The sequence below is a fragment of the Mixophyes fleayi genome, chromosome 3 (assembly GCF_038048845.1).
Source record: "Mixophyes fleayi isolate aMixFle1 chromosome 3, aMixFle1.hap1, whole genome shotgun sequence".
Taxonomy (NCBI): Eukaryota; Metazoa; Chordata; class Amphibia; order Anura; family Limnodynastidae; genus Mixophyes; species Mixophyes fleayi.
Genome location: NC_134404.1, coordinates 140,286,180 through 140,313,528, shown reverse-complemented (window position 1 = coordinate 140,313,528; position 27,349 = coordinate 140,286,180). Strand labels below are relative to the sequence as shown.

The 27,349-nt window shown below is 41.1% G+C and overlaps 1 protein-coding gene across 4 annotated transcripts in view; it reads right to left on the bottom strand.

The window, feature by feature from the left end:
- DLGAP2 (DLG associated protein 2) overlaps positions 1–27,349 on the bottom strand; it is a 953,423-nt gene that overhangs the window by 85,448 nt on the left and 840,626 nt on the right. For all 4 annotated transcript variants that reach the window (XM_075202469.1, XM_075202471.1, XM_075202468.1 and 1 more), the window contains 2 exons: positions 23,676–23,735; positions 21,395–21,614 (listed from right to left, as the gene is read on the bottom strand). In XM_075202469.1, coding sequence (XP_075058570.1) covers positions 21,395–21,614; positions 23,676–23,735 — 280 coding nt within the window. The remainder of the gene's footprint in view (positions 1–21,394; positions 21,615–23,675; positions 23,736–27,349) is intronic.

The following is a 27,349-nucleotide window of genomic DNA, read 5'->3' as shown; positions in this document are numbered from 1 at the left end:
GCAATGAGTGCAGGACAAGTGAGAGACTACAAAGGGTGGCTTTTTTTAAAGATATAATGGTCATTTTTGCACATGCCCCACAAAATATAATAATGGTAAAAATATGCAACTCACAGTCAATTTAGTCGGCCCCTGAGAGTGGTTGATACAGAAAATGTATCAGATTGCCATTTTTGGTGTTAAGAAGGATTCCCCCCTATGTTTTAATAAATTGGCAACTGACACACTAGGGGTTTTGTTTTTCCTCCCTCTGGATCAACATAATTCCATTTATGCAAGATTAAAATTCATGGATCAGTGTTTTTCTTTCAACCTCACTATGTAACAGTGTACTGTAACTAAAGGCTGTGCATTATTAAACTGAATAAAATACTATGTATTTATTATCAGTAGGGTTAGGCATATTAGGCATAAGGCCAGTGGTTGAAGTGGGCTGGTATACCCTGATGCTATTCTTATTATTTTCATATCTAATATGTATATATGTATAAATATATGACTGGTTGTTTGGAGGCAAAATCATTTTTCAACAATGTACGGGACAGAAAATATTGGAGTTTTAAGAACTTCCCATTGAACTGTGCATGCAGGGGAAGTCATAAAATCCCCTTACTATGCACACAGCAATCTTCTAGTTACCTCATAGGGGGAGGAACTCTGGGGCTCAAGGAGCCCACTAAAAAAAACAAACATATTTTCTGGAGACCAATCTAATTCGGGTCAGTGTTCTCCAGCAACAGAGATAGGAAATTGCGTTTTCTTTTCTCCTGTATTTTCTCCCTTTTATTTTAAGACGCTGTAATAGATAATATTACTGTATGCCAATATGTGGTCTTGTTTTTTGGATATACCATAAGGATTGTGGCTTTTTTGCTATATTAAATTCCACTTAATAATGTTCTGTCTCTGTGTTCCTAACAAATTCATGTACTAATTAAGCTTGATTATATATAGCGCTACATAGCTGAAATACAGGGTATTTTTGGGTTAATGATAAGTCTGATTGATTTAAAATTTAATTGTAGTAAGTTATAAGAGTATGGAGAAACTAAGAGCTCCTGAAAAGTGGTGGCAGTTTGGACAAATGTAGTGAGTGTGCTGTATAATTTAAAGTTTTTTTTTTTATAAGTTTCAGACAGACCAGGTGGTCTTGTAGTGGAAATAACCCCTTGTCTCATACACGTCGTGCAGGCTTAGATGAGTAGTTCATGACATCCACCGTGTTCTCTTTCACTTTTCTGCAGCCGGTTGCTGTATTAGCAATAAGCAACTTTGCAGGCTTGCTGTGCAGAATGCACTCTGTGTATTGGTTGAATCATATACAGTGGCAAAATTAGTGATGTCACAGTAACTGAAATGCCTGCAGTCTCAGATTTTTGACCTGCACAAAATCAGGACACTGTCCTAAATATGTGGGAGGAGAGTCTGTTTTCTGTAATCTGTATTAGGGAGGTAATACTTTACTTTTTAACAGAGCTGTAGTGGAATCAAGGTAAGACCTTCATGATTCAAAATGTCAATTTTAGAGTTTAATAGTCAAACCAGCATGTACACCTTATTTGTAGCCTAAATTAATACACTATGTTCACTATTTCCCAGGTTATCCTTAATTTACACATTTGCAAAAATGGTCTGCATTGTTTGAGATAGCACTTCTGCCTCACAGCACTGCACAGGATATACAGTCATGGCCAAAAGTTTTGAGTATGACAGAAGTATTGGTTTTCACAAAATTAGCTGCGTCAGTGTTTTTAGACCTTGTTGTCAGATGTTGCTATGCTATACTGAAGTAAAATTACAAGCATTTCATAAGTGTCAAAGGCTTTTATTGACAATTACATTAAGCTTATGCAAAGAGTCAATATTCACAATGTTAACCCTTCTTTTTGAAGACCTCTGCAATTCGCCCTGGCATGCTGTCAATCAACTTCTGGGCCACATTCTGACTGATGGCCGCTCATTCTTGTCTAATCAATGCTTGGAGTTTGTCAAAATTTGTGGGTTTTTGTTTGTGTGAAGATACCGGGTTTTCTGGCCCAATTTTACCCACTTCACTCTGGCTGGCCACCCACAGGTGCCTTCCTATGCCAGGGAAATCTACATAGTATCTTCTAGGATTCGTATAATCACTCAGGCAAATGCAGCTAGAAAGTAAAGCAATACATTTATTGTAATAAAAGCAATCACTAGATTACTATGTACACACAGTGTCACTCACCGGATTGTGAGAGCTACTTCTAAGGTAGCTAGGAACCGTGTCCGTCCATTATAATGAGGTACTGCGCATGTGCAGCCCCTTTTAACCTTCAGTTCTGTTCCTTTAACTTAATTGGCTGATCAGGCAACACTCCCTATATTAAGCACCTGTGGTCAATACCACGTTGCCTGATCTTGGAGTCTCATTCCTCATGAGTCTCTGAAGGTGTTCCAGTGCCTGCTCGTGTGTTCAGCGGATGCTGATTCCTGTTTGCCGTTTGTGGTTTCCAGACCACTTCTATTCCTCGTGTTCCTAGTGTCTTCAGCAGCTGATTCCTATCCGCTGCCTCCGTATATCTACAGTTACAGATTACTGCAAACTCTCCTGTGTTTCATCGTGACTTCAGCAGCTGATTCCTATCCGCTGCCTCCGTATATCTACAGTTACAGATTACTGCAAACTCTCCTGTGTTACATCGCTACTGTTCCAGCTGATACCTGGTAGCTACTTCAGCGTGTCTACAGAGTCCTGCTTTTCTCAGCACTCCAGTCTGCATTCTACCTGCCGTCAGCTGACCCGCTGCCTACTGCTTCTACAGTGTGTCCATTTGTGTCAACTTGCCTGTTAGCATCGAGTCTACGCTCCTCGGCTTCCAGCTCTGCTACATCGCTTCAACTCTCCCATGGTCTCCTGCTGTTCAATTCGATATACTACTGCTTCCTGAGTATTTGTCGTCCTTGCTGGCCTACCTACAGTGCGCTGCACCTACCTGCCGCTTCCATTCTGCAAGGACTTCTCATCTCGTCAGTTCCCTGCCGCTCAGGTATCCCTGCAGCTATCTCTAACAGCCTGCTCATCTGAACCACAGTATGCATACTTCTCATTCACTGTGCTGGTGTATTGCATATCCATCTGGACTGAGTTGTTCTCCTCCGGATTTTCCATCCTCTGAGACTATTGCTATTATTGACTGTGTTTCCTTTTGCTGGACTATTCTAGTGACTTTGTTTATCTGTGCAGTGCTGTTCATTCATTATTATTATTGTGTGCAGTTCAACGTGGGATCAAGTTCAGTATACCCGTGTAGACTCTGCATTGCATTTATCTCCTCGTGTCCTTCCTCACATATATATTCAGTGGTACAACTTGCTAGAGGCAAACCACTGATTCCTGTTTCCTTGTGTCACCAGTTGCATATATCCTCTCACATAAGCAGTGGTACAACTTGCTACACGCAAACCACTGACTTCCCCGTTACCTTCACCTGGATTCCATTCCTTCACTACAGACAGCGGTACAACTTGCTATACGCAGACCGCTGACTGCCACCTCCTTTTTACTCCTGGACATTCTTCTCACTATAGCAGTGGTACAACTTGCCGTGCGCAGACCACTGACTACCCTCACGTGTCCTTGTCCATCCAGATCCTCGTGTTCAGTTACCTATTGTTTACCAGTGCTGCTAGTCATAGACTTTCTGAGCATTCTCTAACCATCTGCTGTTTCCAGTTCCATTATCACCCTGCCATCAGAGTATCATATACCATCTCAACTGCTCTGATAAGACCATCAGCGGGTGATACTGGGTAAAGACTCCTAGTGCCCGTGACAGTAAGATCAGGCCATGACAGACCCAGATTCGGAACCCACAGTTAAAGAGATGCTGCAGCATCTGGTCACCCGTGTGGAACAACAGGATGTTCGTCAACAACTATTACTACAATGTTACCAGACGTTAGTCTCCCAAGGAACGTCTGGGCAGAATATTACAGCTTCTGTTGATGCTCCTGTGCTTTCCTCCGTTTCCCCAGTGCCATCCCAGGTGTCTACGGCTTCCACGCTTCACCTGCCAACTCCGTCAAAGTATGATGGAGATCCCAAAACATGTAGAGGTTTCCTCAACCAATGCTCAGTACATTTTGAGCTCCAACCTCAAAACTTTTCGACTCATCGTTCCAGAGTGGCCTATCTCATCTCATTATTCTTCGGACAAGCTCTCGCATGGGCTTCCCCTCTGTGGGAAAGAAATGATCCGTTGTTACAGGATAGTGCCAAATTTATTTCCATGTTTCGTAATGTATTCGATGAACCAGGTCGTGTAATTTCCGCTGCCTCCAGCATTCTTCGTTTAGGACAGGGTTCTTGTACAGTAGGACAGTACATCATCCAATTTAGGATCTTAGCCTCTGAGCTTCAGTGGAACACTGAAGCGTTAATTGCCGCCTTCTGGCAGGGGCTCTCGGACAAAATTAAAGATGCACTGACTACTCAAGAACTCCCTACGTCTTTAGAAGATTTGATTTCTCTTTGTCATCGTGTGGATCTCAGATTTCGTGAGAGGGACTCTGAGAGAACTACTTCAGCTAAAACATCTCTTCGTCCCACTTCTCAAATTCGTCCTGCTTCACCTCCGGTGATACCAATGGAGATTGGACGTTCCAAACTAACCTCTGCAGAGAGGAATCGAAGAATTAAGAATAGACTTTGTATCTATTGTGCTGATGCCACACATATGCTCCAGTCATGCCCCAAAAAATCGGGAAATGCCAGGCCCTAACTAGTTCTGGAGAGGTGAAGTTAGGGTCCCTGGAGTCCTCTCCATCTTCTACGGAATCAAAAACCTGTGCATTTGATGTTACCATTTCATTTGCTACTAAGTCTTTTGAGTCCCAAGCTCTGATTGATTCAGGAGCTGCAGGAAATTTCATTTCTGAATCCCTTGTAAATCAATGGTCCCTACCAGTGATTACCCTGAAGACTCCTATTACGGTGACTGCTATCGATGGATCACGTATTATCAACGGTCTCATCACCCAAAGTACGTCTTCAGTGACCCTTCAGATTGGTGTCCTACACCGAGAAGAAATTTCGTTTTTAATCCTTCCTGTTACTACAAGTCCGATTGTTTTAGGCCTTCCATGGCTTCAATGTCATTCTCCCCAGATTGACTGGCGCACTCCTCAAGTTACGTCTTGGGGACCTGAATGTCACCAACATTGTCTTTCTCATGTTGTTCCTCGTAAAATACAGCAAACCTCCCTTTCACCTTCCTCACCGGGACTTCCTCCTCAGTATGCTTCATTTGCCGACATCTTTGATAAAGCTCAGTCTGAACGTCTTCCCCCTCATCGTTCATGGGATTGTCCGATTGACCTGTTACCTGGCAAGACTCCACCTAGTGGTCGTGTTTATCCACTTTCATTACCTGAGACTCAGGCTACTGCTGAATACATCCAAGAGAATCTCCAGCGAGGATTTATTCGACCTTCTACTTCTCCCGCTGGAGCTGGGTTCTTTTTCGTAAAGAAGATAGATGAATCATTACGCCCCTGCATAGATTTTCGTGGACTTAATGCTATCACTATCAAAAATCGGTATCCCATTCCTCTGATTACTGAGTTGTTTGATCGGATCAAGGGAGCCCGGATTTTTACTAAGTTGGATCTTCGTGGTGCCTACAATTTGATTAGAATCAGGTCCGGTGACGAATGGAAAACAGCTTTGAACACCAGAGATGGGCATTATGAATACTTAGTAATGCCCTTCGGGTTATGTAATGCCCCTGCTGTTTTCCAGGGCTTCATTAATGAGATCTTTCGGGACTTGTTATATGTATATGTCGTAGTATATCTGGACGACATACTCATCTTTTCCCAAGACCTGCCTTCACATCACCAACAAGTGGCCAAAGTTCTTTCCAGACTCCGGAAAAATTCATTATTCTGTAAATTAGAAAAATGTTCATTTGAGTTGCCCCAAATTCCATTTTTGGGTTATATTGTTTCCGGAGTTGGTCTACAAATGGATCCAGAAAAGGTGAATGCTGTGTTACTTTGGACTCAGCCAACTACTCTTCGTGCCATTCAGCGTTTTTTAGGCTTCGCCAACTACTATAGACGCTTCATTCAAGACTTCTCTTCAATTGCATCTCCCATTGTGGCTCTAACTCGCAAAGGGGCCAATACTAAGCAATGGTCATCTGAGGCTCTCCAAGCCTTTCAATTTCTTAAAGAGTCCTTCTCCTCTGCTCCCATCCTTCGACAGCCTGATGTGACGCTTCCCTTCTTCCTAGAAGTAGACGCCTCTAATGTTGGTTTAGGAGCCATTCTCTTCCAGAAATTGGAGCAACAAAAATTCTATCCTTGTGCCTTTTACTCTCGGGGTCTTCTGCCTGCAGAGAAGAATTACACCATCGGGGACAAGGAGTTGCTGGCTATTAAAGTAGCATTGGAGGAGTGGAGATATTTGTTAGAGGGAGCTCGTCATCCGGTGACAATTTTTACGGATCATAAAAATTTGTCATACCTACAGTCTGCTCAATGTTTAAATCCTCGTCAGGCAAGATGGTCTCTTTTCTTTTCCCGTTTTGATCTAATCATAACCTTCAAACCAGCTGCAAAGAATAAAAAAGCAGACGCTGTATCTCGAGCCTTTGTGGCGTCCTCAGACGATGAAGAGAGTCCTAACCACTTTATATTAGACCCCAAATGCGTTTCTCTGGCTGCTTCTTCCACTAAAGTGCTACCATTTGGGAAGACCCTCGTGCCTCCTGCTCTTAGGAAAAAAAATCATTTCATGGTTTCACTCTTCTCGTTTCTCTGGACACGCTGGTGAACGCAAGATCTTTGAAATCCTCTCTCGAAGTTATTGGTGGCCTTCTATGAGGAAAGATGTCAAAGAGTTTATCGCGGCATGCGATTTATGTTCCCAGTTCAAGACCCCCCGCAGAACTCCAGCGGGGTTGCTTCAGCCACTACCCATTCCATCTAAGCCTTGGACCCATATTAGTATGGACTTTGTTACTGAGCTTCCTCCTAGTAAGAATTGCAACACCATTTGGGTAGTGGTGGATAGATTTTCGAAGATGGCGCATTTTGTTCCCTTGTCTGGTTTACCTTCTTCGTCTACCCTGGCTGAACATTTCATTAGAGAAATTTTCCGTATCCATGGATGTCCGTTCGAGATCGTCTCAGATAGAGGAGTACAATTCGTTTCCAGATTCTGGCGGGCCCTTTGCAAGACCTTGGGCATACGATTAGCACTCTCATCTTCCTACCATCCCCAATCGAACGGACAAACTGAAAGAGTCAACCAAGATCTTGAAACTTTCTTAAGGATGTTCTCGTCAGCCAATCAAGACAACTGGGTAGAATTGCTTCCTTGGGCTGAATTCGCTCATAACAACATGTACCATGAGTCATCATCTAAAACTCCATTCTTTGTGGTTTACGGTCACCATCCGTCTTTCCCGGAATTTCCTGCCCTCCCGCCCACCCAAGTTCCTGCTGTTGAGACTTTGTGTCAAACCTTCAAAAATATTTGGGCTCAGGTAAAAACCTGTTTAAAGAAGACATCTGCCAGATATAAGTCTTTTGCGGACAAAAAGAGACGGGCTATTCCACCATTGAAAGTCGGAGACCGGGTGTGGCTATCTACTAAGAATATTCGTTTGAAGGTTCCATCCATGAAATTTGCTCCCTGTTTTATTGGTTCATATAGGATCATTCAAGTTATAAATCCAGTTTGCTTCAAACTTTTACTTCCCAAGAGTCTTCGTATTTCCAACGCCTTTCATGTTTCCTTGCTCAAACCTCTCATCATCAACCGTTTCTCGATCCCTCCTTCTGCACCTCGGCCACTTCAAGTTCATCAGGAGGAAGACTTTGAGATTACTCAGGTTTTGGATGCTAAAATTTTGCGAGGAGTTCTTCGTTTCCTCGTGCATTGGAAAGGCTTTGGTCCTGAGGAGCGTTCATGGATCAAAGCTGAAGATCTCAACGCCCCAGCTCTCTTGAAAAAGTTCAATACCAAATTTTCGGACAAACCCGGTTCCAGGTGTTCTGTGCCCACCTTTAAAAGGGGGGGTACTGTCACTCACCGGACTGTGAGTGCTACTTCTAAGGTAGCTAGGAACCGTGTCCGTCCATTATAATGAGGTACTGCGCATGTGCAGCCCCTTTTAACCTTCAGTTCTGTTCCTTTAACTTAATTGGCTGATCAGGCAACACTCCCTATATTAAGCACCTGTGGTCAATACCACGTTACCTGATCTTGGAGTCTCATTCCTCATGAGTCTCTGAAGGTGTTCCAGTGCCTGCTCGTGTGTTCAGCGGATGCTGATTCCTGTTTGCCGTTTGTGGTTTCCAGACCACTTCTATTCCTCGTGTTCCTAGTGTCTTCAGCAGCTGATTCCTATCCGCTGCCTCCGTATATCTACAGTTACAGATTACTGCAAACTCTCCTGTGTTTCATCGTGACTTCAGCAGCTGATTCCTATCCGCTGCCTCCGTATATCTACAGTTACAGATTACTGCAAACTCTCCTGTGTTTCATCGTGACTCCAGCAGCTGATTCCTATCCGCTGCCTCCGTGTATCTACAGTTACAGATTACTTCAAACTCTCCTGTGTTACATCGCTACTGTTCCAGCTGATTCCTGGTAGCTACTTCAGCGTGTCTACAGAGTCCTGCTCGTCTCAGCGCTCTAGTCTGCATTCTACCTGCCGTCAGCTGACCCGCTGCCTACTGCTTCTACAGTGTGTCCATTTGTGTCAACTTGCCTGTTAGCATCGAGTCTACGCTCCTCGGCTTCCAGACTCTGTTACATCGCTTCTACTCTCCTGCTGTTCAATTCGATATACTACTGCTTCCTGAGTATTTGTCGTCCTTGCTGGCCTACCTACAGTGCGCTGCACCTACCTGCCGCTTCCATTCTGCAAGGACTTCTCATCTCGTCAGTTCCCTGCCGCTCAGGTATCCCTGCAGCTATCTCTAACAGCCTGCTCATCTGAACCACAGTATGCATACTTCTCATTCACTGTGCTGGTGTATTGCATATCCATCTGGACTGAGTTGTTCTCCTCCGGATTTTCCATCCTCTGAGACTATTGCTATTATTGACTGTGTTTCCTTTTGCTGGACTATTCTAGTGACTTTGTTTATCTGTGCAGTGCTGTTCATTCATTATTATTATTGTGTGCAGTTCAACGTGGGATCAAGTTCAGTGTACCCGTGTAGACTCTGCATTGCATTTATCTCCTCGTGTCCTTCCTCACATATATATTCAGTGGTACAACTTGCTAGAGGCAAACCACTGATTCCTGTTTCCTTGTGTCACCAGTTGCATATATCCTCTCACATAAGCAGTGGTACAACTTGCTACACGCAAACCACTGACTTCCACGTTACCTTCACCTGGATTCCATTCCTTCACTACAGACAGCGGTACAACTTGCTATACGCAGACCGCTGACTGCCACCTCCTTTTTACTCCTGGACATTTTTCTCACTATAGCAGTGGTACAACTTGCCGTGCGCAGACCACTGACTACCCTCACGTGTCCTTGTCCATCCAGATCCTCGTGTTCAGTTACCTATTGTTTACCAGTGCTGCTAGTCATAGACTTTCTGAGCATTCTCTAACCATCTGCTGTTTCCAGTTCCATTATCACCCTGCCATCAGAGTATCATATACCAACTCAACTGCTCTGATAAGACCATCAGCGGGTGATACTGGGTAAAGACTCCTAGTGCCCGTGACACACAGTAAATAAATGCCAGGTAGCTTTACCACATCATCTGTCCCTAACCCCACTAACTTAAGGAGCTACAGTCACCTGGATGTCCTGACTTAAAAGACCCATGGAGTTATTCTCTTAGCTGCAGCTGTAGTCCATTGGTAGAGAACGAAAAACTCAAAACCAGCTACACTGCACCTTCCATGAATCAATCCTCAGAATGAATATCCCCTTTTCACCTAGAGTGGCTCCTTATATCTACGTTCTAATTTCCACAGAGCTTTCCCCTCTCTGACCAAACCCCTGGACCTCTCCTTGTTAAACATTGGTCAGTGCTGGACTAGGGAGGTTGAAGAGCTTCCAGTCTGTTATTCTAACTCAATCAGCATGCAAAGTGATCTCCAGCCTTGTCCTCATCAACATTCTTACCAGTGTTAATGAAAGAATCAATGACCTGATGACAGCTAGTCCTTTTGTGGCAGGGCTGAAATGCAGTGGAAATGTTGTTTTTGGGATAAAGTTCATTGTCATGAATTGCAAAGAGGGATCTGATCACTCTTCATCACATTCTGGAGTATATGCAAATTGCCCTCATAAAAACTGAGGCAGCTTTGTGAAAAATAGTATTTGTATCATTCTCAAAACTTTTGGCCATGACTGTATATGAAGTTATAAACATTACTTCTATATATAAGCCCATATACAATAGTTGTTATTTTTCGCTTGCACAGCTTTTTTACTGCTAGCCAAGACAAATTTGCACCTTGAAACGGATTTGAAATGTCCACATATTATCCAGTGTAACTGAATCCTGAACTGTATTCTAAATTTACCATTTACTCCACTTGCAAATGAGTTGCTTTGGTTTTTTAATTTCAGTATTGTTTTTAGATGTTTTTTCTAATGTTAATTGACAAGCAGGTCATTTGCGCATCTCTACTATTATTATGCAATGGGCCGTGGGAAGACTGTCTGCAAAGTTTTCCATGGAATGACCCTTTGCGAATGGCCAATATGGCTGATATTTGTGAGAGTAATGTTACCAATTCTCACTTTTAACCTTAAATTGTGCTACATGGTACAGTTGGTTGAAGATCACTGACTCTGTGCTGTATAAGTCTGTACAAATTTCTTTATCTTAAATTGGTTATTAAATGTGTTTAGGGCTGACTATGTTGGACCCTAGCACTAGGCTGCTCTATGGCCTCGGATCCAGAGCTATCGATACCAAACCCATCCTTGCTTCTCTCTTTCCTTATATTTTACCCCCTTCCCCCTTATTTATGCCCAACTGCACTTAGCATTTAAGACAGATAGTGGATATCCTGCTGTAACCTACTTGGAATTATTTTCACTACTTGGAGTTCACCGGGGCTCGATCTAATAGGTGATAAGTAACTGCTATCAAAGTTGAGTTATTCATTCCAAACTTCTAAGTATCATTTAATCTTAAGGGACTATTTTGTATGCTGTTCTTTTATCATTGAATGTGATGTCTTTTTCAATGTCTTCCACTTATTGTTATGATTTCGTTTTTTATGCTACATGAGTGGCTTTCAATATAAAATTATCTTACAAAAAACATAAAAGTTATGTTTTAACATTTTTCATCTCATAGATGTACCTCGTGAAATCACTAAAGGGTTTAATCCACATGGCACAAAGAACACCATTGCTGGTGAAACATTAGTGCTCCTCTCTGTCTTGCATACTTTCAAAGGTTTTCATGCTATTATATGTTTTTCAAACATTGATGTTTTTTCCAAACAATAATAGTTTTTTTATTGATACTTTCATATCTCTCAATACGGAATCAAGACAAATAAGCCCAATCAAAATCCACACAAATCCCACCCATTAGCGCCCATTTTGGGGCAAAATCCCACCCAGTTTTAGGAGCGCTACCCCTTTTACATATATATGGGGTAGATATGGAATTGTTCATATTTGATATTAGGACTCAACTTAGCTATTTAATTTTGTCCATGTAATGTTTGGCAGCTAAGCAAGGAAGGGGAGTGTGTATAAGGAGGCAAACTGAGGCATCTGTCTCAAGCAGGTGCTTTTAAAGGGTTAGAATTTAGGGAATTCATTTGGAGAAAAAACTTTTTGCAGAAGTCTGTATTAGTGGTTAGTAACTTAGGCTGGGTACACACTACAGAAAATTTCTCCTGGTGCTTTATCGTTAATGATTTTACCAATGACTGACAGTCCTGATTAGCATGCCGACCCATGTGTACACACTATACACGATTTACCTTCAGATCTGTGCTTTTCATCTATCTTAACCATCAGCTGAAAAAATTGTGACTCTGTAAACTCTATGGAGATCTATGGACACTGCTGGTAGTGAGTGCATACACACTTCAGAATTTGCTCAACATCGTTCCATCGTTTATAGAGATTTTTATTCAATTTATAATATCAAATCAAATAATACGATATGCTTTAGAATGATAAAACATTATGATTGCAGCATATACACTAATGCAATGTCAAACCCAACGGTCGTTTATGAATTTGTCATTTGTCGTGTGATTAGCATGATCATCGGGTAAAAAGCCTATAGTTTGTACCCAGCTTTACTGATAGATCTCATAACAACTAATGTGAAAATATCTATGCATACACATTATTGGTTCGTATGCGCAGTATAAATGTGCCTAGTATATGAAAAAAGGGGCTTGTGTCCAACTCAAATTGATGTCACTGGTTCCTAGTGAATTGATGCTTGACTGTTTTCTAATCCCTTAATGGAGTTATGGCCATAGTGAGATTTTTCATTGAAAATTTAGAGGAAAGAGAAAAGTTAGATTTGAATATAATGTCAGTTAAACAGTGTTCAGCATGTTGACACACTAATATTTACCCCAGATACACACTTAGCCAATTAAACATGAAAACAAGCAGTTTGCTGCAGTATTGTAAAGGATATTAGGAATAGAGCTAATCCCCTGTATCAGATAAATGTGCAGCCTCAATGTTGTGACTGGTACTGGAGACTGCAGCACATGTCAGTCAAACTAGAGCCCTGTGGCTGAGATTACACCTTATTTCTAGAGAGGGAATTTTTGTGTCTGCAATAACAAGAAAACATTTACAACATTTTAACCGATACATAGCAAAATTGCTGGGGGGGAAATAAATATATAAATATACAGGAGAGTTGCTATAGATGGCCAATTGCACTAATGACACAGAGCCTATACAGTTAATGGTGTAGCAGGTAACAGTGCAACAGGAGTCTCTATTTTCTTTATTCTTCCTATTATATTCTCTATTCTTCCAGCTCCTCTGTATCTATTCACTCAGCCTCAATCATGTGAAGCTGAACACTAGGAGGCAGAGGAGTGTGTGCTCAGCCCTGATTTAAGGAACTCAGCAGATGTTACTCTGACCGCTAGCGCTCAGCCTCACATGACTGAGGCTGAGTCAGAGCAAATAAGAGTGACACAGAGCTGTGCATGTGAAGTGTGATATAGTTACAGTACTGGGCATATATATTATATTATATATATATATATATATATATATATATATATATATATATATTGTGACAAAGGGAGGCATTTATCTGACAATATGCAAAGAAAACATACAAGCAGAGTAAGACATTGCCGCAGTTATGAACCTAGATTCAGGTTAAACCAAGTAAAGACTTATGTGTAGTTTAAAGTTGGTTAACTTACATGATTTAAAAGCTGCTTCCTCTCAGCAAACAGACAGGGTGTGTCTGTTAGTTAAAACAGAGTGTGTCACCTGTCCATCAAGCTAAGGCTGGGGGAGGAGTAACATGTATAAAAGCTTGTTTGTGCCATTTGTTCACTGAGACCAACGCTGGGGTAGCTGGCTGGTCTTGAGAGAGAGCTGATCTATGTATAGCAAGCGTTTAGGGTCTCCATAATTGCTGTGAAAGTATACGGTGTCAAAACATTTATCATCTTGACAATAAAGCCACATAAAAAGGAAAAAGTTGTTCACGTGTACTTCTGCAGTAGCGGGCTCTTGCCACAAGTGGTGTCAGAAGTGGGATGCTCCGGAAAGCAAGTTTCCGCTACCCAACCCGCGCAGACGTCAACATGGAGGAAGTACTGAGAACCCTCGTAAATGTGGCCGCTGCGCAGCAAGAACAGCAAGCTCAGATGCTACGAGTTGCCGAGGCACAGGTGGAAAACACAAGGCTCTTAAGAGAAGAGTTAAGCCAGGTGAGGCATGACAGAAATGAACCACTTGGTCCTGTTCTTCAGAAAATGTCGCCAGGTGATGACATAGAAGCATATCTGGTGTCCTTTGAGAGACTTGCAAAAAGGGCAAAATGGCCTCCTGAAGATTGGGCTGAGAGGCTGGCGCCATATCTGACTGGTGAAGCTCAGCGAGCTTATATGGATCTAGATGAGGAACGTGCCTCTGACTATCTGTGCATAAATTCTGAGATATTGGCTCGCATTGGAGTTTCCGGGCCAGGCCGAGCCCAGCGCTATCACCAATGGTGCTATGATAAAGAAAAAACGGTCAGAGCGCAAGTGGCTGAGCTTTCTAAAATATTAAAGAAATGGCTGCAGCCTGAGGAGAATTCGCCTTCTCGGATTATTGAAGTTCTGGCGATAGATCATTGCTGAACCGCGATTTGCAAAGGTGGGTTCTGCAATCAGACCCACAAACTTATGAAGAGCTTGCCACCGTGGTAGAAAGGTTTTGTGCGCTACAGCAAATGACTAAAGAACCTGCATTTGTGCCAAAGCCGCTGCCACGCCAAAAGCCAGGTTTGACAATCCTTGCTACAGGGCCCAATGGCAAAACTGCTACGGACAGAGGGCCAGGTGCAAAGCTGTCTAATCTGAAGTGTATTGAATGTGGTGAGCCAGGCCACTTTAAGGCAGAGTGTTCTAAACTACCGGAACCCATGGACTGTTCCGTGGCACATATTGGGCCTGCTTTTCCAAGCTGTTTTACCATGAGTCCCACATCAGGAAGTCCTTGTTTTTTCCGGGTGACTGTGCTAATCAACCAAAACCTTGTTCTGGCCTTGGTTGACTCGGGGAGTGAACTCTCATTGGTTTCCAGCTCTGCCTTACCCGAAACCATAGCTACTCGGTTGCCCAAGGTGAAGGTTCTTTGCGTACATGGCACGACAGAGGAGTATGAAAGAACAATACTACCAGTCACACTCAAAGACAAAACTGTTATGGTGGTAGCTGCCATAGCACCTAACCTCCCATATCCACTCATTTTGGGGCGAGACTTCCCACTGTTTAATGATGTCCTCTGTGAGCGGATACGGCTGGACATGCCGGCAATTGATGCAACGGTCGGAAGCCCGGTCTCAAAGGAACCGCCAAAGAATCCACAACATCTGGGCATCGATCTTTGGGAACCGCCAAACCGGAATGCCATCCTGGGAGTCACAGCAGGAGTTCCACAAAAGCATCCACCTGCGGGAAAACATGGACAGTCCAAACTAGCATTGGTCGGTGATGTCGCAGATGAGCCCACCCCGCCTGTCAGTGAGGATACGGACTGGTCCGCAATACCAATTTTGTTTCCTCTGCAGGACTTTGCTCGAGACCAACTTAATGATGCCACTTTGGAACATGCCTTCAAAATTGTGACTGAGGTAAATGGGGTAGCAAAAGCCGCCCAGCCTACAGAAGGTATACCATATTTTATTGTTAAAAATAATTTCCTGTATAGAATTGCTACTGTACAGGGGGATAAAGTAGAACAATTAATGGTTCCTCAGGTCCATGTAACCCTAGTGATAAAAGCAGCACATACACATGTCTGTGGGGGACACCTAGGGGAGGATAAAACACGGGAACGAGTTCTGCTCAGGTTTTACTGGCCCGGTGTACACATGGAAGTGAAAAAGTATTGGCAGTCCTGTCCCATTTGTCAGAGAACCTGTCCCAAACCCATGTACAGGGCACCTCTTATTCCAATTCCAATAGTACAAGTTCCCTTTGAATGGATAGCTATGGACCTTGTGGGGCCACTGAAAAATCCGCACGTGGGCACCAATATATACTAGTGGTGCTTGACTATGCAACCAGGTATCCAGAGGCAATTCCCCTAAGAAACATAAAGTCCAGCACCATAGCTAATGAACTTGTATTAATGTTTACACGCCTGGGAATACCCAAAGAAATTCTCACAGATCAGGGTACTCCATTCATGTCTAAACTGATGAAGGACATGTGCCAGTTGCTAGGGGTTACGGCGCTTCACACCTCTGTATACCATCCACAAACAGATGGCTTGGTGGAACACTTTAACCGCACATTAGAGCACATGCTCAGGAAAGCAGTGGTTCAAGAGAAAAAAGATTGGGACACTCTTATTCCCTATTTGATGTTTGCCATTCGTGAGGTACCTCAAGCTTCAACAGGGTTTAGTCCCTTTGAGTTATTGTTTGGGAGACAGCCCAGGGGTATCTTGGATATGTTAAAAGAAGGGTGGGAGCAGCAAGGTCCCAGGGAGCCAAATCTGGTACAATTTGTGTCCCAAATGTATGAGAGGCTAGGAAAGATAGGGCCCATTGTACAGAAACATGTAAAAGAGGCTCATAAACGACAGAGAAAAAGTTATGATAAAAGTGCTGTTGCTCGATCTTTCAAGCCTGGGGACAAGGTCCTAGTCCTGGTTCCCACCCAGGAAAGCAAACTTTTCGCCCATTGGCAGTGTCCATATGAAGTTCTAGAGGCTGTCGGTCCTGTCAATTACAGAGTCCGCCAGTTAGGTAGAAGAAGGGAGCAGCAAATATATCATGTTAACCTCCTTAAACCTTGGCATGATGAGGAAACCTCTCCTCAGGTAGTGAGTACTGCCATTGAAAAGACTGAAGTGCCCATAGAGCCAACTTTGTCCATTCAACAGAGACAACAGACTGAAGAAATGATTCGCAGGAACAGGGATGTCTTCTGTTCCATTCCAGGGCGCACTACCTTAATCGAAAATGACATTGTCACTGCGCCAGGAGTCATTGTAAAGCAGAAGCCAGATGGGTGGACGTGAGAAAGGAGGTCGAGAAGATGCTCCAGTTAGATGTAATTGAAGAGTCCACTAGTGAGTGGAATAGTTCCATTGTGCTTGTCCCGAAATCCAATGGGACAATTAGGTTCTGCAATGACTTTAGTCGTCTAAACAGTGTGTTGCAGTTTGATGCCTATCCGATGCCACGTGTGGATGAACTAGTGGAAAATCTTGCTGGTAGCAATTATTTAACAACCCTTGATCTAACAAAGGGTTATTGGCAAGTTCCCCTGACTTCCACGGCCAAGCCAGAGACTGCATTTTCCACCCCTGGTGGTCTCTATCAATATAAAGTCCTACCCTTTGGGTTGCATGGGGCACCTGCCACCTTCCAAAGGGCCATGAATAAATTGCTACGACCTCACACAGCTCATGCAGCCACTTACTTGGACGATATAGTGATTTATACCCCAGACTGGGGATCACATTTAGCCAAAGTTGAGGCGGTCTTAGCTTCATTAAGGTCAGCAGGGTTAACAGCTAACCCAGAGAAATGTGCCATAGCGATGAGAGAAGCCAAATATTTGGGGTACGTTGTTGGTCGAGGGCGTGTAAAACCCCAGCTAGACAAAGTGGAGGTAGTCAAAAATTGGGCAAGACCAGAAAAAAAGTCGCAGTTAAGAAACTTTTTAGGCTTAGTAGATTGCTACAGGCGGTTTGTAAGCCACTTTGCCACTAGAGCTGCTTCACTTACGGACATGTTAAAAAAAAATTGTCCAGATAGATTAACTTGGTCTGTTCTGCAGAAACCGCCTGGTCTGATCTTCGGTTAGCTCTTTGTTCCTCTCCAGTTCTACAAGCACCGGATTTTACCCGGAGGTTCTTCCTCCAAACTGATGCTTCTGGTGTTGACTTGGGTGCAGTCTTGTCACAGGAGAAGAATGGAGTAGAAAATCCTGTCCTGTACCTAAGTCGTAAGTTGCTTCCAAGGGAACAAAAATATGCCACTGTGGAGAAAGAATGTCTCGCCATAAAATGGGCTACAGAAGCTCTGCGCTATTATCTCCTAGGCAGAGAGTTCACCTTAATAACAGACCATGCACCATTGAGATGGATGCAGAGCAACTGGGAGGTAAATGCCAAGGTAACCCGCTGGTTCTTGGCACTACAACCTTTCAAGTTCTCAGTAGAACATAGACCTGGGATTCTGCACAAGAATGCAGATGCATTGCCCCAAAAATATGCGTTCCTCGCGAAGTCCGTGTCCCCCTACTTGGAGACGCTAGGGGGAGGGATATGTGACAAAGTGAGGCATTTATCTGACAATATGAAAAGCAAACATACAAGCAGAGTAAGACATTGGCGCAGTTATGCACCTAGATTCAGGGTAAACCAAGTAAAGACTTATGTGTAGTTTAAAGTTGGTTAACTTACATGATTTAAAAGCTGCTTCCTCTCAGCAAACAGACAGGGTGTGTCTGTTAGTTGAAACAGAGCCAGTGATGGGCGTTTTCTCTTAAAGAGAAGGTGGGTGTGTCACCTGTCCATCAAGCTAAGGCTGGGGGAGGAGTAACATGTATAAAAGATTGTTTGTGCCATTTGTTCACTGGGGTAGCTGGCTGGTCTTGAGAGAGAGCTGGTCTATGTATAGCAAGCGTTTAGGGTCTCCATAATTGCTGTGAAAGTATACGGTGTCAAAACATTTATCATCCTGACAATAAAGCCACATAAAAAGGAAGAAGCTGTCCGCGTGTGCTTCTGCAGTAGCGGGCTCTTGCCACAATATATATATATATATATATATACCCCTTGAGAAAGTCTTTATTGAAAGGACGAAACGCGTTGGGGATTCGCTTTGCACGCTGTTCTGGACTGGTGCATCAGTGTGGGTTCACTGGCTAACTTTGCCCTGCATGCTGTTTCATCTTTGCACGAGAGACTGGACAGATAAGCTGTTTTATATTGTGTTTTATGTACGAGCATATTATACTTAAGCTGCAGCTGAGGCTACATTGTCTCTTTTTGTATTAAAATTTTCTATTACATTTCACTTGTTGTGATGGTATTACACTATATTGGCTTCTTTTTGAGTTTTAGCCAATTCGAAGTGGTGCTATTATTCTGGGAGAAGACCCTGCTGGAGTCAGGACGTTACATTATAGCGGTCCGTTACAGACCACATTCATGTGAAGGTCTATGAGCACTTATTCAAGGCTATTTGAATTTGAATTTCTGGTACGGGAATTGCACATTTGTGGATTATCCCAAAGATGTTATACATTTAATGCACTATGTTGGCGCCCCTTTCTCTTTTTGTATATATATATATATATATATATATATATATATATATATAAATATATATATAGTTCGACCAGGTATGTGTGACCACACTAGGTAAGCTATCCATGTCAAACTTTAATCCAGCATAAAGAGGCAGCAATAGATGTTACAGTACTTTTCAGAGGACCATGTTGTCAAGTGGGCACCACATACATACACTGATCAGATGCAACATTAAAACCACCTGCCTAATATTGTGTAGGTCCCCCTTGTGCCACCATAACAGCTCTGAACTATCAAGGCATGGACTCCTGGACTCCACAAGACTTCTGGAGGTGTCCTGTGGTATCTGACACCAAGACCTTAGCAGCAGATCCTTTAAGTCTTGTAAGTTGTTAGGTGAGGCCTCCATGGCTCTGACTTGTTTTTCCAGCAAATCCCACAGATGCTTGAATGCATTGATATCTGACGAATTTGGTCAACCTTGAACTCTTTGTCATGCTTCTCAAACCATTCCTGAACAATTTTTTGCAGTGTGGCAGGGGGCATTATCCTGCTGAAAGAGGTCACTGCCATCAGGTAATACTGTTGCCATGAAGGTGTGTACTTGGTATACAACAATGTTTAGATAGTAGGATGTACGTGTCAAAGCAACATCCACATGAATATCAGGACCCAAGGTTTCCCAGCAGCAAAAAAATTTGTGATTCATCAGACCAGGCCACCTTCTTCAACTGATTCATGGTCCAGTTCTGGCGCACATGTGCCCATTGTAAGGGCTTTCATCGGTGGACCCGGGTCAGCAGTAGTCACAATAAGCAGTCTGCAGCTATGCAGCCCCATACTCAGCAAGCTGCAAAGCTCTGTGTGTTCTGACACCTTTCTATCATAGCCAGCATTAACTGCTATTGTAATGAGATAATCAATGTTATTCACTTCACTTGTTAGTGGTTTTAATGTTATGGCTGATTGGTGTGTATCCAGTTTGTCTAAAAAATACATTTTTGCAGGGGCAGATCAGAGAAGCGCTCTGATCCACGTCTTAATCCGGCTCTGACAGTCCTTACACCCCAGAAGGCCAGGAGGAGGGCTGTTTGTCTAAACAAGGAGTCACACACACCTCAAACTTACAAATTATGATGTAGAACCCACTCTTCTCAATATCCTCCTTTTGATGCTTTATTAACTCTTGCTGACTTACATAGAGGGATGTACTAAACATTTAAAGCAGATGGGAGGTAATATCCATGTAAACAGATAATTGACTTATTTATTATAATAATAATAATAACAATAATACTACTAATAATAATAATAATAATAATAATATAATATAGTATAATGCCCTCCCTAGAGGAAATTTTATGGATATTAGGAGTCACTGAACAGTTCTGTGTTACACATTTCACTGAAATCCTATGGTAGCGGGTGCAGTATTTTTTATAACACAAAACTTTTCCTAAAAAACACTGAAATTATGACATCGAGCTTACTGTTTCTGCAGATATTAAATACAGGGCTTTATAAATTTGTGAATGTTCATCCTTCTGTAAACTATATGGATATTACAAGTCAGCAAGGAGTTCCCTGACCATAAAAAGGAATAAAGTACTCGGTCAAGTGCTTTTATACAGGTCATGGATCTCCTTTTAATTTATAATCATTTACAGATTCTGATTTATCATCACAACTCATTGTTTATATAGATATTATTTACTAAAGTTTATATAGTAAAGTTTAACATCACTTGTAAATAACATCCCTGTTTCTGCTGAAACAAGCCCAATGCTGGATTACCTGGTCCCACGGATTAAATGAATGCTTATATAAACCTTTCTTTATCTGAAGCTGATCCTGTACCCACAAAAATTGTAAAAAATGAAGATGACAATTTTAATCTCTGATGTAACATGTCAGATATGTATACATTCTCTGAACCTCACTTCTTAATAAACATGAATTTAATAGCATTGAAAACCCCAAGGCTTACTGGCAAGAAAGAGGAGTTAGATTTGAATTGGTACCAATGTCCCTTTCTTTGCGACATAAGAGAACATCTTAATTTCAGAATCAACATCAAAACCCATGACTTAGCTTTGAACATATTTCTTAGTACTGATACACATTTTGTGTACAGATTGCAACTCACAGTGGAATAACAGTTTTCAGTGATCTCCACAAAGTTCGGTAAACTGCACAAAGACAGGATTGAATGTGCTTCCTCAAAGTTTCCAGAATCCCTGATTGTTAGTGAATATACCGCACTATACCTTCATAGGGAAGAACATAACTAACTAGTCTCAACACAACCAGTGAACGTGGCCTACTTATCTTACAATCATTGATAGCCACTGCTCTATAACTTGGCATATATAAAGTATGCTTCAGGTGATAAATATAGTAATATGTTAATATGTCACACTCTTTACCTGTTGTTGACCTGGTTGTGGAAGTGGCATTGGAAGATGTCATTAGAGGAACACAATCATCATCCTGGGAATAGCCAGCCTGAATCGCTCTCAAATAACTGTGGCTCCTAGTCCGGAAACATCCCGGGAGGTCTAAAGCATCCATTGCATGAGAGTCAACCTCACTGAAAACTGACTCACACACTGACTCATATTGCCCATTAATTTCTGTTTCACTCATCTGGAAGAAGAGGACACATGGAGTTGGTACTGCAAATCACAGTAAAGAGCAATACTTCCAATTATAGCACACACTGTTTTATCAAAGGAACATGATGGTAAAATATGGTCTAATTAAAAGAGAATGGAAGAAGTGAGGAGAAGTGTTATCACTACAGGAACAGGAGATCTTGCTCTAAGGACAGTTTTCTCAATATGCTGAATGCCGATGAGAAGATGGGAATTGCCTGCCAATCAATATCTGCACAATTATCTCTATGACCACCCAATTAATATAAAGACCCAGTGACATCTACAACCATTTTTGATTTTTGCAATTTTAAAATAAAAAAATATAAATTGTATTTATTGGCCAAAAATAAATATAATATATATTGTAAAGTTCATTTTTATAAGGAATATATATGTTTTTTTAACTATCATCACTAGCTTTGGCGTTTTCAGGAAACCTGACAGCCACAGAAACCCCGTAAAATTACTATTTAAAAGGATGTACCATTTGACTTGGATTATATACATTATGACGTATCAATGTACAGTTGGAACAGTTGCAGAAGTAGACATTGCTAGTGCCATTTATATAGAGAGATTATAACTTCTATATATGAACTGTAAAGTCAGGTTCAAATTCTTTATATCACGCCATGTACTAAAAAGAGTAATACGCAAAACAAATATGTCTGATATGATTTCATAATCTTTGAAGAAGAAGGGAATAGAGATAACTGATCAATAAAAACTTAATGTAAATAGTGCACTGATTTTCGGAAAGGCAACTTTCCATTATCCAGGTGCATATGTGCCTAGATTTTGAAAGCTGTCAAGTAAGTTATTATGGATGTTATGAAATTTTGATCTACTAAAGATATATAATTACATTGTGAGGTTATTCCCTTCTTCCTTCCTTCAGTGTACACAAGATGGCAGTTGTTATGTCATATAACTCCCAGAGAAGAAGAATTCTTACGTTACCAACTGAGAAAAACATTAAGGAGAATTTACTATCAAAATGCAAATGCTCAGAAACACAAAGCAACCAACCAGACATTTAGATTGGGGTACTGTCCATTTGCACAATTGATAAATTACCTCCATTGTTTTATTTTACTTATTATCTAGTATATTACAAAAAACGCTTTATAGCGTAATAACATGTATTATTATTGCCCTGGCCAAATGTTACGAACTTCCTGTAAATGGCAGTTTTGAAGAACACAATTATCTTACACTGATAATAGTCACATATTCTGACAAACATGAATGAAGTTTTAAATGTCAATACAATACAATGAATGTGAATGATAAGGAATTTAAAAAAAACAATGTATGATGTGATGGGAGTTTGGCTGTGATGCATACTTCATACACAGAATTCTGCCATTGCAAACGACTAGTGCTCATTTACTGACAATGTTTTGTCAGCTATCAGCAGCTGGTTTGATCAAAAAGGGGCGTTCACTGCCACAGGACGGAGCACATGATTGGTTGATCACTAATTCTATAGCACCTTCAATGGCAGTTAATCTCAACTCCTTTTTTTAAACTTGCCGAAAATAGATGTCAAAAGCAGCATCTATAAGAAGAAGGTATACAACCTCTTTAATACAATGTCCATGTAGCTTAATCTCTTACACTGATGGAAGCAGTGAACATTTTATTTAAAATTTAATATTCAATTTAATTTGCGGTATCCCGATAAAAAAAAAATTTTGCAAAAGTATCCCTTATATTTTAAAAGTCTGAAAATTAAACATATAATGATGAAATTGTTACGGGAGATTCGGAGGATGTTGATGCTATATTATAATTTATTTTATTGTGTTATAAATAGAATAACAGGTATTATACTTGCTTAAATTGCATCGTTCAGAATTTGCAGTGTATTTATGTATGACAAGTATAGCCTTTGCTCTTGGCATAGGAGCAATAGGCCACTTTACTTTCACACAGCAGTGAAATAAGTTCATCACAGCTGTAGAAAATGAACACATGTGATAGTCTAGATTTGAAAACAGTGAAGTAAAGACTTCTCCTAGCCTGGGAATATACAGGGTACTGCCACCTTGATCTCAGGATAATCCTTTGAGGTAAAGCATTCTTGCAGACTTTCAATGAGGAAATCCTGCAAAAAAGAAGAAAACATTCTCTTGTTAGATTTCACTGAGATCTTAATGGAATTACCATGTACAATCCCATCAAGAAATTCCATCGTTCCCGTAGATTAATTTCAGTTACCCTGGTAACATTCAAAAGAAAACTTCATATCATATTTTTACATTTTTTTTGCCTGAGGTTGTTTGTTTTTCTTAAATATAGTATTTGAAATTGATAAACAAGACAGCTTATTGAAAAGTAATATGTCTTTCTTGGTTCATCACCAGACTGCTGGTTTGGCAGCTAGGATAGACCCAACAGCATCCAACGCTTATGATCAGAGAAGGCGTAAGCAGGTTTAATGTCACATCTCTGTAAGATTATATATTGCGTTTATTATGTGGTCGGTCTGTATCCAAGCTGAGCAACTGCATTTTCACCTTAATGAAAATGAGGGAAGCAAAACAACTTTTGTAGGTTTTTGGCTGTGATGTTTGCTTATGGTCCTCCAAGGGTTATCCTTTTTGTGATTTCTTGATTAATATCTCCTACTCAGAGAAAGAGTACAAATTAGAGTTGTTTGTGCATTTCTAGAAATTATAGTGCTGCAGCTCTGCTTTATGTTTTACTCATTTTTTAGTCTAGAGGTGGGATCCCAGGCAGCTGTAATTCCCCCTGGTATATATTTTAGTCTCCGCTACTACTCTACTTTTAACTTTGTTTCCTGTGATGTTACTATTCGCTGTTGATTATATGGTTTTGTATTTTGAGATGCTTTCAATAGAAGATTCAAAATGTCACATTGATTTTTTAAAGTGGACCTGTCATACCCAGATAAAATGACACTTTGTTTAGATGGTTGTGTGTTAAATGAAATGTTGTAGTTACCTTTATTATCCTCTACGAACAGCAGAGGTTGAATTTCTTTTTACACTATTAGAATGCTGCTGAGTCAGTCAATTTTCTATCATTTGCATGCTTCTAAGCTTAAAAATAAAAATGACTAGTCTTAATAAAACAATAACATAGTATTACAATATGTTTAAACATAAAATACATACAGAATATAACACGTAAAACATTTATACATGGAAAGTGGAAATTAACAGAGGAAGATATTTACAGAAGTAGCTGGAATCAGTGGTGGAACTACCATGAACACAACCCATATGGCTGGGACCCGGTGGTCTGTGTGTGGGTGGGGGGATTTGTCAATATTGGTCCACCTGCTATTCTGGGGCATGACGAAAGAAGCCACGTTTGGGCTTTCAGAGCTGCAATTGAGTATTATGCCCCTGATTGGAATGTTTTAAATATTTAGTTCAGTAGACACTGTTCCTCTCAGGACTATATGCAGGATAGATGAATTGCTGCACTAAAATTGCTTATTGTGCATAACAAGCTGCCTTGATGACTCGCTGGCACAAATACAGAACATATGTATAGAGAAAGAAAGAGAAAGATATGTTTCTTAAAGGGGCACTCTCGAATGTAGAGCGTGAGTGAATTGTTTGCAAAGACTTTATAAGCAATTCAATAAAAATAAATCACCCTCCTGATTGCGTGTATTATAGCGAAATGTTAAAAACATGTAAAAAAAAATATAAAAGTGTATTGTGCATTAATCGTGCAAACATAAGTAAAAGAGCAGTATACTACTGCACTATCACTACTTAATTCAAAAATATATATATTATGGCTCAATATTTGTTGCAGTTTGTAACTGATTGGTAATAAATGAACACTATCATCTGATAGTAATTTATCTCCCCAGAAAGGATAGATTATTATATCCTCTCTTACATCCCAATAGGGATTAATTGTTAGTCAATTAATATATATTGATGGATGATGAAATAGTTATTGATAAATCACTAATATCATGTTAATGTTAGGATACCATTCTATAAAAGCTAGTTCACTGATCTTTATAACAGATTCAATTGCCTGTCTCAAGCGGTGTACATTACCTAGTAATTAAATAATACACAAGGAAAGTTATTAAGGAAAATAAAGCAAAAAAAGGAGAACCTTTTCACTTAGGCAAAACCATGTTGTATTGAAGGGAGAGGTAAATTTAAAATGTGGGGACAGATTTCTAATTGAGGTAGTGCATGTTCTAGATCAACCTCAAATTTCAGTGTAAAAATAAAGCTATCAAGTATTTATGTGCTACATGAAAAAACAGACAGTATTTAACTTATGTCAAAATGATAAACTAATTTGCACCCCTTGCATTGTAGCATGGTTTGTCCAGGAGAAAATGTATTTGTTTTTTTTTGCTTTATTTTCCTTAATGAATCAGCCTCAAAGAGTATTAGGCAGCACAAATATATCAAGTTGCCACTCACAAGTCACTCATTGTATGACCTGTCTCAAAAATGTGTATATTTCTAGCTATTCAATGAAACAGCTGGGGATGTGCAGCACAGAAAACTGCTAGACTACCATTAACAAGTCACTATTGTGTGACCTGTCTGGAGAATATAAATTCAAACCGCTATTCAGTGCCTTTATAAAGTATATATTGAATTGGCTATTAAGTGGTGCAGCTGTGAGTCTGCAACACCAGTCAGATGCGCTGTTATCCACAACCATTCATCACACATTCACACCGTGTATTGTTGGCAGATTCTTGCCAAAACTGCAGATCTAAGTGTTATCTGGGGGGACATTCATACAAACATTGATGGTAATCATTATTTAGCCACTCAAATGATAATGCAAAATTCTGACAAGCATTTTGCAATATTGGCATTACTAAGGCAAGCCGAGTGGTAGCTCGAATTGGTTATTTATAGTTTTCTGGCCAGTCCCTCTTAATAACTGATAATCACAGCGTAGTAACCAATTGCGGTGTTCCATCCATGGTTGTGTTGACACAGATGATTTTTGTCTCTCCAGAAAGCGGCAGGTGGTTTGGTCATGCCCCTATTCTACATTAATTGGCATAACTGCATTTAATTTATTGCTAAGGGGTCTGCATCGTGTTGTATTTCTACAATTCATTGATGTATAAAAAGAAAGAGAAGTGTGTGTTTATAGAGGTCTATATTGTCAGGCGCTGTCCCTGCAAATACATGAAGTACCTGGGATGGACGCCTTACTCTGCCGGCAATCGGACGCTTCTTCTCTCTCAGTCCCGGTGGCGTCCGGTGTATGCGCATATGTCTTGCATTGCCGCTGCTAGGCAACGGGACACTCTTTTACTTCTTCCTGTTGGCAGTCAGCTGATCCTGACCACCGATCCCACTGTCACAAATCAGTGAGCAACATTTATTATTTAAGGCACTCTCTGACACCATTAGGGTGCCAGAGTATCAAGGTCCCCTTATGCTCCAGCAACTCAGTCTGATTCCTAGCATCCTGATTGTCTCCTTGGTTACTGACTTGGCTTTACTGACCCTGATCCTGGATTATTTGGAGATCCTGGCTTGACCTCTGACTTCCTGACTCTGCTACTGCCTGTTCCCTTGGTACCTTATATGCCTGCACGGTTCTAATCCCGGATTGTACGGCCACGCCAGTTCATCTCCTACTTTGCTTGTGGCTACCTGGGAGGGCCTGCACGTTTCTGCAGCAAACTCCAAACTCCCTTGCGGGGGTCCTTGTCGAAGACCAGAGGCGCATTTAGACTCAGCG